The 13077-nt window shown below is 34.4% G+C and overlaps 1 protein-coding gene across 2 annotated transcripts in view; it reads right to left on the reverse strand.

Moving 5' to 3' along the window:
* LOC113042928 (VPS10 domain-containing receptor SorCS1-like) overlaps window positions 1-13077 on the reverse strand; it is a 142758-nt gene that overhangs the window by 49558 nt on the left and 80123 nt on the right. For both annotated transcript variants that reach the window (XR_003275653.1, XM_026201986.1), the window contains exon 3: window positions 11890-11989. Coding sequence is in view for 1 of the 2 variants with exons in the window: in XM_026201986.1 (XP_026057771.1) it covers window positions 11890-11989 (100 nt within the window). In the remaining variant the exon portion in view is untranslated. The remainder of the gene's footprint in view (window positions 1-11889; window positions 11990-13077) is intronic.

Genomic DNA, 13077 nt, shown 5'->3' on the forward strand with positions numbered 1-13077 from the left:
TGCATTTAAATACAATAGACTTCCCATTGAGAAAAAAAAAAAAAAAAAAAACACAGACATCTACATACACTATTGTTTGTGCTTTATCAACACATTGAGATAAATACAGTATGTATCCATTAAAATCAGATACCTTTCCCTAAAAAAAAAAAAAAACCTTCACCCGAGGCACATCTAAGACAGGTTTTAATGCCAAGTGCAAACAGGGTCTTAAAAAATTTACAGTAGATTTCTGTGTGAACTGTTCCTTTAAGTCAGACATGTTCAGATTGTCTTCGGATCATGCTAGAATACACCAGACTGAACAGAAAGTACACAAATCAGTCATACAAGCTGGCACATGCTTTGAAGCTGTTATGGAATAATGCCTCTCCATCTGCAATTCTTTACCTGATACAGATATATGATAATACAATACGTAGATGCGTGGAGGTGTGCATGTCTCGCTCAATGTCGTTTAACCTTCAGTTGTGTGTAAACAGATGCAAGGAACAGGAAAAGACACAAACAGTAAAACATCTTAGTTTGACACTCTTTGGATGCTCCAAAGAAATGTAGTTAAAAGATAAAATACAGATTTTGGGTATTTTTCCCACCTACTTTACAAAGCTTTTATCAGCAATATGAAGTGTAATGCAAATAATTCGAGAACATGGAATTCCAGTTTTAGATCAAATTACGGATGGTTTGTGTTGGCCTTGCCGAGTCCCACATTGCCAAGCGCAATTAATTTTATCTTCTTTTCCCCGTCTCCATACTCATGCAGCCTTGCAGAATCCACCACCGTATCTTTCCTCTGATTCTGTATGGCAAGCTCCTATCAGTGACTTGAAGCATAAGAGCAGAGGTTTCTGGGAAGACAAAGGTTAATGAAGCAGCAGATGAGGTTGCTGGAGAAATGCTTAGAGAGTGTGGTGGAGAATCTTTGAGTCCCGCTGTGCAGAGATACATAGCCTCTGATAGAATATTAATGAAATTAAGAACATGTTTTGGCTCCATCTCAGACTAATTGGATTGTCTCACTCCCGTAAATCCTGACTATAACGAGGTCGGTCATGAATGCAATTATTTATTTATTTTTGTGACTGCTAACCTGACTTGGATAAATGGTCTTCTGAGCCTGGAATTCATCATATAGATATATATGGTGCTGTAGGCCTAATTTAAACGTGTTGAGCCAAAACACCAGTCTTCTTTCTTCTTCCATGTAATACATCTGTGTATTTTATCATGGATATTTAAAAATAAATGCCAGTGTAACGGAGGCCAGCTGGTAGGTGCTGTGCAGGTAAACCTCACTCCACTGATCACAAGAGGCACACTAGTGACTGATGCAAGAGACTGTGGTTCAATATGATTTATATATATATATATATATATATATATATATATATATATATATATATATATATATATATATATATATATATATATATAAATCATATTGAATAAATCCATTACTGCTTAATTCAGATGGCAATATTCATATTTTCAAACTAGTTCCAAATGTGATCATCTATTTAAGTCGATGTTTCTCACACTTTCTCAGTGTGGGGTTGTGCCCCCAGGAGGATTCTCAGTGAACAACTACTTCAATTTAAATCTGTTCCTCATAAAGACTTTATTTGTCTTTGAATAAAGTGTATGAGTCATACTGACTACTTCTGAAATACTTATGTCCTTTTTGGAGCTTTTCAGATTGAATCACTATCCTCTCATCCCTCTTTTTTCTTTCTTTCTATTTTTTATTTTATTTTTTGCTTCTAAAAATGAATAATAAAAAATCTAATAAATAAATTAATTTAAATCAGCGTAGACCTAGTGACAAACATTTATTCATTTTTTTTTTTTTTTATTTAAAAGTGTATGTTTGCATTATTGCATTATTGCATGCAATGCATGGCAAAGTTTTTTTTTTTTTTTCTTCTTCTAAAGTACAAAATGCGAAAGAAAAATGACACTGTTGCCTTAGGAAAACACAATTCAAGAGAAGGTTAATGCTATTATAACCTTATTGACCAGTAGAGAACAGTTAATCAATGCTAATCTGAATTTGTGATCAGATGAAAATGAAGTTTTGATAAAAATGTGCAAACAAGCTTGCACAGTCACATTAAAGTCATTATTTAAGCACACAAACATACAAAATGCACCAGTTCTATCTTCCTCTGATGACTAAACATAATCATAAAAAAAAAAAAAAAGTGTAAACCAAGTCGTTTGGGCTCACAGTGCTTACGTTTATGTTATCAGCACACACAAATCTCTGCAGCAGTCTTCGTAGGTGTGTACAGGTGGGACGCATTTTTTTATGCATCCAGCACAGGAAAGACTGAGCACTTTTCTTTTTGTCCCTTGCTGATGCCACAGATCTGAAAAACTAAATCTGCTTCCTGAACTCAGAGCTGTATTGTTGTTTTTTTCTGCTCTTATTAGGGATGCAGGTGGTGAACACATCCATATTGCCTTATTAACCAAGGCTATTGTTTGCTCACAGGAAAACTGACCAATTAGGGTGAAATGCTGTGTCGGGTCCCAGGTGAGTGCTCAAGGTGTTCACAAAACATCCAAGGTACTGTTATTTAATGTTGCCTCCTTGGGAGACAGAGAGAGTGTGTGTGTGTTGCCACCATTTACTCACCCACATGTCATTTCCAGATTAGAATGACTTAACACATTACTTTTAAATTTACAATGCAATATCTGAGTTACTTTTTCAAATAAATAACTCAATTCACACAATTTGCTGACACCTCTCGGGAGTAAGTGCAGAGGCAGAGGCACTTCCTTCAGCCTGGGGCTTATTACTTTGGCTTTTTTGCCAAAAAATAATTGTTGTTGTCAAAAACAAATAACCAAGTCCAGCCCTGGTGACAAAAAGCAATGCATTAAGTTCCATAAAAGGTAACTAAGTAACTAAGTTTTTTTTTATTTTTATTTTTTTCTTGGAGTAACACAATGTAATGCTTTACTTTTAAAAGTAACTTTTCCTAACACTGGATTTAACAGAAACTGGATTCTATGCATCGGTCGTTGATAGAATTTTTTGCATGTAAATATGAAGGCAGAGAGAGAGAGAAAGAGAGAGAGAGAGAGAGTGAGAGGGAGAGAGAGATAATAAAATAAATACATAATTAAATAAAACATGCATGGATGAACAGCTAGCAATAAGATCAGATTTTCTAAATGCATTTTCATTTCAAATGCAAATACACAACGGCTGACTGCTCTATACAGAAAAAGCACATCCCATTTTAATGTCAATGAAAAACACTTGCCACATACTGTAAACATCAGTTCGCAACATTGCAAAATAAGCTCCATAGTGGCTGAGACACTGTATGCACACTTTACTGTTGTTGCTGAAGGTCAGGACGATTTAAAACGCAAAGAAAATCAGCTAAATGTTAAAAATCTTTCTCAGGAGGCACGATCTCTCACTCTGACTGAAAGATTGTGCTGATGGCTTAGTTTTAGGGCTCGTCTTTGAGGGAGTGGATGGCACTCATGGGGTTGCCACGCGACAGGCGAAACGCATTACGACTCAAGCATTCCAGCACTTGCATGGAATACCTTGAAAACTATCGAAACACTCTGGCTTTAAACTTACACTGTATACAGTACTACATACTACACTCTTAAAAATAAAGGTATTTCAAAGGTACATTGACGTCCATGGTAGAAAAATAAATAAATGGTTACCAGCAACTGTTTGGTTACCAAAATTCTTCAAAATATGTGTATAACAGAAGAAAGTAAGTTTGAAACAACATGAGGGTGAGTAACAATCACGGAAGTTTCATTTTTGGGTGCAATTAAGAACTGCTCGTCAAAGGAATCTTTAAGGAACCAAAAACTGTTCATCTATGGCATTGCTGCAAAACCCCCTTATGGAACCTTTATTTTTAAGAATGTGGTGCAAAATTGTAAATGATCAATTAACAATAAGTGATATTACATAATGGAAAAGGTCCTCCTCTCATAATGAAGAAACAAATGTCAAGGCCGAAAGACAGCATTAATCTTTCATGCTGGAACCCTTTAGATTTTCGCCTATAATGTACTTTCAAAGTTTTTCATCTCTTATTCTCTTTGTATGCGAATATCCTTTTATTCACCCCCTCTACATAAAGACATGAGTACAATTCTTTCCTCAAAAAGATCAACCCCTGTTATCTGGCAATTATCTTCCCAAAGACACATACGAGCTTGTCAGCGGGGTGAGGGGAGTAAAGCCAAACTGAGGGTGAACCGGAGAGCTGGTCAGGCAAGCTGAGCCTAATTAAAGCTTTGGGAAGAGAAAGGTCAGGGATGCAGTGCCTTCCACCGACGAGGGGAAAATGTGAAGTCTTCATATGAGAATGAGAAATGTCAGATGAGAGCCTGAGCAAACGAAGCAAAGGTCTCGTGTGTGATTGAGAGTCTGCCGAAGAGCCAAGCTAAAAAGAAATGGTTGTAGGAACGTGGAAGGGAATATAGACGAGAGGGGGTACTTTAACACATTTTGGCTAAAAACATGGCACTGAGTGGCCACTCATAATTATTTAATGTTCGGTGAATCAGTTGACCGTGTTAAAGCAATCAAAAAAACAAGCTGGCAAAACAAGTACATTTTAGCATGATTTAAAGGGATAGTTCGCCATCTTGACCCTACAAATTGTATGATTGTCTTTCTTCTGAAGAAAATAATTTTTTGTGAGGAATTGTTATATTCTGTTTGTACTGTCAATGAGGTCTAAAATGACACTGGATCCATTTGACTTTCATCGTATGCAAAAAATAATAATTAAAAAAAATAAAATAAAAACTAATAAAAAAAAAATTCTACAGAAGAAATGAAACAACAATTATATAATTTTATTAAATAATATAATATAATATAATATAATATAATATAATATAATATAATATAATATAATATAATATAATATAATATAATATGAAACATTGCATTGCCACTACAATGTTACCAATAATACTAAGAACTATGATAAAATAAAGCTGTTCTAAGAATTTGATCTTCATTACAAAGAATGCATAGTGATTATCCTCATTATTAAAATAAATAATAAATTAAACCTTAAAAAAGGAAAACCTTTTCCCAAAGTTATTTTGTCTTTTTTATGCAAGAGTATGTCTCTCTCTCTCAACCCTGTTTTAATCACCTCTCTGTTCTCTCTCTCCTCATTGCAGGCATTTTGAAATGATGCCTGAGGGCTTACAGATGTTCATCTTTATTTCTTTCTCAGTTAGGCCGTTTGCTTCCGCCCCATCAGTGAGTGTTTCCCCTGCAGAGCTCATTCCATCACAACTGCCCACATCACCTCAGAAACCGACTGAAAAGCTCACTCATTAAGCCTAGCTTCTTTCCTTTTCACTTCATCGGCACACAAAAACTGCTACAGATTCAGTTCTCACAAAGTGAGTCATGAAATAAAGATAGATAAGCACCTATCAAAAAAAAGCCGCCGTATGTGTCTCATTTGAGAGCGGCTGCTAGGTTCTTCAAGGATTTACAGTATTTATTCAGTTTACGAGGCTATAGCTGTGTTGATATGCTAAGAGACACAGACACTCTTGTTATATTAAAATACAATGCACACTAGATTATTTCAAATAAAGGCAAAATGTTTTTTATTTATTTTTTTTTTTTCAACAATGCAATATAACATTAATTTGTTTCCAAATAACCTTTCAGTAAACTGTAAAAAAAAATAAAAAAAAAATAAAAAAAAATAAATGATAATAAAAAAAAAAAAAAAAAATATATATATATATATATATATATATATATATATATATATATATATATATATATATATATATATATATATATATATATATATTGTTTTTTTATTTATTTATTCTTTTGCTTAATGTGAAGAACATTTTAATGATCTAAAGAACCTTTTGTGGAATGGAAAGACCCCATGGACGTTCTACATGGAACCACGGATGCCAATTATGAACCATAATGTGAGTGTACTGTATAATGACACTAATTTCACCACTTTGCATCCCAGCAGGCCATGTGTGTGGTCTACTTCTGACAAGTGGGTGTTTAATGCAGATTTTTTTTACATTTTTTAAATCTGCCTTTTTGTGAGATGCAGAAATTATGAAAACAGGTCCTTGAACATGAAAGTGCATGAGATGTCCTTAGGGATGGAGTACGAAACCTGTTTACCTGCTAGTTATTGTAATTTCATACTCATAAAGCACAGACAGTGTTAAACATACACGCATGCACACAAGTACACACAGCCACACACTCGTACAGTATGATGGTAAACTTCAAGTGGGGTTCATATGACAGAGCAAAATAGGGGGTTTGCGAGCCAACAGAGAGACGTTAAATTAAATGAAGAATTTATGTATTTATTGTTATTCGCTTTGTAAAGAGACAGTTCACTCGCTCTTATCTGAAAGAAAGTTCCCTTGTGTTAATTACAGACTGGGGTTACTAGAGGAGAACAGACTGTCAAAACATTTTTGCCATTCATTATTTAATAGTGGGTTTTCATCTCTGTATGACTTTGTGTAGCTTGGTTTTGCTATCCTTGTGAGATCCAAACCTCTATGTCCTTTTTTCTTCTGTGGAGCACAAAAGGAGTTGAACAATATACTGCACAATTAATGGTGACTGGTGTTTGTGAGTCTCAAAAAGGGCACCATAAAGGATCATAAAAGTGTGCTATATTACAACGGCTTTGAACAGACTGGCATGATGTGGTTGGATGACTCAATAGTCAATTTGTGGTGCCTGGATTTTTTATACGACTGATATGATATAAAACTTACTGTGAGTATACAGTTCACTAGCATGATGCATGTACACTTAGTGCACAGTATGAATGGAAGTTGTTACTCAATACATAATTGAAGTTACGGTGAGAACACAGATTATTAGAATGGCTTTTGACAGACATTTAATCTAGCAAAGTTTATGCTGCAAAGAAATGACTCTTAGGATACAGTCACATCAATCAAGAAAAATGTTTTTCTAAGCAATGATTGATTTGAGTCTAACTCGCATCCAAGTGATGGGCCATGGTCTAAATCTGGGCTAGACTGAATATTTTTGGAGGATAAATAATCGGATGTGGAGCTTGTGGTTTCGGTGGTGAAATGTCATGTGGATAATTTGTTCAAGGCGGTGGGTGCGGGGAAAAAGCAAGCAGACATTTTAAATGAGAAAAATGAGCAAAGCCGAAAAAGCTTTGTTGTGAATATGAAATTTACTCGAGATGATTGCTGTCCTGAAATAGCCTGTGCTCTACGGGTGAACGATTTAATTTTATTATACATTTCACAAAGAAATTTCTCAGTGTGGAAAATTTGAGTGGCTTTTAGGAGCGCATTACAGGGTGTGACAAATGGAATTTGAGGCTTCAACAAATACCAAAATATGGCAAAATCCGTTCCAGGGGAAAAGTGTTCCTGCTAATTTATGTTTTGTAAGTCATACAGTGCTATAGCAAAGATTATATGAAGTCAGAGTGTAATGAGATGGAGAAAATGAATTTACCCTGTAAAACTGACTGTCATATTGGGCTAAAATATTTCTCTAAAATCATTAAAGGATGGTGGATAATTAGACTCGTGAGGTAGAAGCCAAACCACCGTGCGGTTGTTTTAAACAGTGAGTGCCACGGGGAAAGGCGCACAGCAGAAAGTGCAACCACAGCAGATTGTAGACAGTGGAGAGGAAAATGAAACGGTGGCAGTGCCAAAGCCCTGAGATCAGCAGCGGTCAGCTACGGGTTAGAGACTGTCAGTGAAAGAGAACACAAATGAGACACAAAAACTAGTATATTTAATGATTTACAGCTGTTAATTCTGCATTTTGGATATTGTAGAACACTTTGTGGTTTGCAGAGTGAAGTTTTAAAAGGCATGGATCACATCCATTTGAATTTTTTTTTTTTTTTTTTTTTTTTTTTTTTTACCATGCCAGAAGATATTTATTTAGCATTTTTGCTAAAATATGTTAAAATGACATTTGAAGACGTGTTTATAATATCCCAACAAACAGATAAATAAGGGAAAAGTAAATATACATACACTACTGTTCAAAAGTCTGAGGTCGGTAAGATTTTTTTATGTTTTTGAAACAAGTCTTTTATGCTCACAAAGGCTGCATTTTCTTGATTATAAATATAGCATTGCTGTGAAATTATATTATAATTTAAATAAATGTTTACTACATATTACACCAGGGGCTCATTTCACAAAGGAGGTTAAGTGAAAACTCTGAGTATGTTAACCCTGAAATGAGGGAAACTCTAGGTTTTCTGTTTCAGAATGGGAGGTTTGTCAAACCCGAGAAAGTAGGGTAAGTCAATCCCGTTTCTGAAAGAGAGCTAACTTATACTCAGAGTCAGTTACCGTATTAACTTACTCTATGAACCTAACCTGGTCAGGAGCAGGTTTTCTTCGGTAAACCCAGAGTTTCTTTCGGTCTCCTCCCCCTTTTAAACACTTAATTGATGCACGCTGGAAATATGCTCTTCTTACTAAGTGTTTTTTTCTTCTGCTTTTTTTTCCCCCAAGTACAAATATAAACAGATTCAAAATAAATATTGATTTTCTATATTTTTCTTGTTTCCTGGGGGGGGGTTAAGTGCATTTTACTTAAGTAAAATTATATGTCAATGTGTTAATAAAAATAATCTTAATGCAAATGGAAAACAAGATTATTCTGAGTGTTTATTACTTAGTGCAAATCTACTGTAGCTCCGCCCTCCATCGAGACATAAGGTTAAATACGACACATGTGAATAACGGCTTCAATGGTGTAGGCGGTAAAGTTTTGGGCACAGAAAACTAGTTTGTAATGCGATTGATTGGGTTAGAGTCTGGCTTTTGCAGAGCTCGTTCTTCTCACTTTTCCCATCACAAGTCACATTATAACAAAATGTTCTAAAAGTGGAAGTAAAGTGCCTAACAAATGTTTAATAATGATACAGCTATTTATTATTGTAATAAATATAATCATTTAGAATCTGTTATTATTGCATCCTGTTAATGTATAACAATACAGGTGCAAATGTATCTGCCAGAATAAAGTATAACAAGCATCTAATTATTATTTACACTTAGCCTGTTGCAAACAACTGCTACTTTTACATGGTAATTAGAATATATCATGATTTTTGCTGTGCATTTTTTTTCTGTAAACAGCATCTAAAGCTACTTGCACTTAGCCTACTGTAAATAGGATCTATCGCTAAGAAAGTATGCTAATTCCACTTAGTTTAAATAGCCACTGCCGTATTTTTCTTACTCTATTGGCAGATAATTTGTAAAATAAGAAAAATGCACTAATATTATAATTATATATATATATATATATATATATATATATATATATATATATATATATATATATATATATATATATATATATATATATATATATATATATTTTTTTTTTTTTTTTTTTTTTTTTTTTTTTTTGCCTTAAGATACATTATTAGAAAACACTTCAGACAGACAGACAGACAGAGAGAGAGAGAGAATTTACTATATTCAGTTTATTACTATAACATAAAAATAATTATCAGTATCCAGCAGAAGTGTAGGAAGTTACTGCTTCTGTCATATTTGTTACTTTTGTCATTTTGGAGTCATATTAATTTAGCCAAATTTCCTAATGTTCTGACAGGAAAAGCGAAAGTGAAGTATGTCCAAGTATATTGTCCCATACTCTGAATTTGTTTAACCCATCCAAGTGCACACACACAGTTGTGAGTATAGAACACACACACACACACACACACACACACACAAACCGTGAATACACAGCCAGTGTAGTGGGCAGCCATTTTTGCTGTGGCATCCAAGGAGCTTTTGGGTTTTAATGCCTTGCTCAAGGGTTTTACCTCACTCCTAGTATCGAGGGTGGAAGAGAGTGCTGGTCATTCCTGCCAGTAAGAGACTCAAAGCCATAACCTTTAGGTTGAATATGTTTCACTGCATCATCAAGAACACCATCAACTAGCATTAATGGGTTAATAAAGCTCTACTATCCAGTACTCCCTATATTCATTATGGCTCTTTGTGATGTGCTGTTCACAATCAATCATAATCACTGCTTGTTTTTTTATAAATAGCCGTCCCACATTACATGTTAATGTAAAAGCACAAAAATGGATGTTATTGTATTAGACCCAAAGCTCTTATTATGTTTATAGTAGAGCCTTTAATTATGACCCAGACCTGGTTTTATAATGCCATTGGAAGAGATAGGAGCTATTTCTGTGAGCTTGGGTTGCGTCTTCATTACTAGCTGGAAAATGAAGCACTTAGATGCAACAAGAGGAAGAAACATCTCCTGTGGGTTCATCTCCCCCCCTCTGGTGTACAAGTTTGCTACTTTACAGAAGACAATGATTATCCTTTGGCTTTCAGAGTGGATGAACAATACAGTATAGTGTTGAGCAGATTTTGATGACATTTGTGTGCCTGTTGGTGGTAGAAATGCCATCTAGACACAAAGTAATTAAATCTGCCAAAAAATAAAAATCTTCAGAACTGCTGGGAAATATGAATCCTTAAATAAGCAGCCACAACTGCAGGCAACACAAAATTGATCTGTTAGAGAAACACCCCAGATTATTACGTTATGATTGCCACAGTTCCGGCATCTTAACCGAATAGTGAAGTGAACAAGACTGAGCAGCAGTGTTGGGCAGTAATTAACCAAAAGTAGTGGCACAACTAATTTGATTACAGTACATTTTAGCTGGCATGCTCTAAGGCAAGACACTACAGAAAAAAAATCAGGAATTATCCATTTTGAGATTTATTTTATTTTACTATTATCATTTATTTTTTATTTTTTTCCTCACTAAATTGTCCAATATATACACACAATTTATAATTTATTAATATAAAAAAAAAAAAAACTTTTATTTATATTACATATCTTTGAAGTCCGATTTCTCAAGTTTTTTTTTTTTTTTTTTTGTTTTTTTTTTGCGCTATGTACAAAGCCAGAAAAAATAAATAAATAACTAAATAAATAAATAAAATAATAAATAAAAAATGTAGATATAAAAAATGGGAAAACAAAAAAAATATAAAATCATAGGGAATCATTCAAATTTATATAATACAAATTATTTACACACACACACACACACAAAAATAAATCCTTAAGTTTCACACAAATGCACACACTTCTTACAGAGCATGTAGCTAAGCACATCTTAATGTTAACTACTAGATGTGCAATCCATCTTCATTACGGGCCATAATTAGTTGACTAAAAACCACCATTAAGCAATAAATGACTCTACTTGATAAAAGAAAAGTGTGAAAGGGGAGGAAAAGAGGTTTTAAAAAAGGAGGACAGATAAAGATAGCTTGCACTGTCAAAGCAAACTCCCAAGCCTCAAGCCATAAATACAAGCCTCCTTGCCATGCCTTTGATTAAAACACTAGCAATTTATGAATCTCTTTTCATCCGGTTCATAATTCATTAGCCCTCAAGGTAGAAAAAATAAATAAATAAATATCAATTACAGCCTTATCAATATTAATGATATGTATATGTTTTGCTTTGAATGCTTCTATGTCTCAAAGTGGAAATTAGATGCTGTAGTCAGTGAATCTTTAAAATGCATTGATCTCATAAAAAGCAGAAAAGGTTCATAAATACTACCAGAGGATAAATTAGCCAACAGAGCACTGAGCCAAGAAGAAGACCTGTGAAATCCTTCCAATGCTGTTAGCGGTCATAAATGAGCAAGGGGGTTTGAGCTGTGCATGCACATAAGCATAATCACCTTGAAAAATGTTTTGACACCTCCGTAAAAGAGACATCATGAAGACTAACAATGCGTAGGTGTACCAGACGGAAAAAACGGACGCCATAAATCTTACCTTGCGCTTGTTGTTGGGGCTGACATATAGATAGCTGAGAATGGTCTTTACGCCCACTTTTTCATTGAGTTTCTCGTAAGTGGTTCCGTAATCTGTTGACCTGAAATGTAATCAGAGGCTTAAATGAGAACTTGGGGAATCAGCTGTTGTAATTAAAGACCCACTCTGCACTTTAAACAAGGCTGTAGTGAGTATGGAACTGTAGCTTATTCACGGAAGCACTGCATTTCTTAAGTTCCTAATTTGATATAAGGAAGGTAATTACAGGTTTAAGAAATGTTACAGCAATTTGTTGTAGTTATGCAGTGCCGTGACCCTTTACAGTACCTTCAAAAAGAGATGGATGTACTGCCTGGTCTTATGATCATCTCTGACATGGCATTTTCATAAAAAAATATCTTTGTGAATAAGAAGTGCAAACCTAAAAGCATATTATTTGTAATTGAGTTCACATTTACTATAACTTAAATAAATTTGTTTTTTTCTGAGCCATCTACAGTAAGTGGGACTTAAAGACACCTTTGCATGTGCTTTCATAATTGCCTCTGTTGTATCTGAAATATGGTTAAAGGCATTGTTCACCCGAAAATGAAAATTACCCCATGATTTACTCACTCTCAAGCTATCCTTGCTGCATATGACGTTCTCCTTTGAGACAAACACAAATTAAGTGATTTCAAAATAAATCCTGACTCTTCTTAGCTTTATAATGGCAGTGAATGGTGGTCGAGCATTTGAAGCCCAAAAAAGTGCATCCATCCATCATAAAAAGTGGTCCACATTACTCTGAGGGGTTAATAAAGACATTTTGAAGCAAATCGATGCATTTATAAACCTTATTCTCTAGCTTTGTATGCACATTCATGAGAGAGTGGCATTTCAGTGTGTGATGTAGGATGCAGGCGTAGCGACAGGTCCAGTGAGAATATGCTAGCCCTGCGAAAACCAAGTTTTGTTTACAGCAAAGGAAAACCAGTCTCAACTTTTATTGGATTCATCTGAAAGAAGAAAGTCATAGACACCTAGGATGGCTTGAGGGTGAGTAAATCGTAAAAGGTAATTTTCATTTTTGGGTGAACTATGCCTTTAAATTGTATGTAATATAACATTTTAATTAACTAAAATATATTTTAATGGCATTACATTTATACTATAATATGATTATATTTGTAATAATAATAATAATAA

This window comes from Carassius auratus, chromosome 1, assembly GCF_003368295.1.
Source record: "Carassius auratus strain Wakin chromosome 1, ASM336829v1, whole genome shotgun sequence".
Lineage (NCBI taxonomy): Eukaryota > Metazoa > Chordata > Actinopteri > Cypriniformes > Cyprinidae > Carassius > Carassius auratus.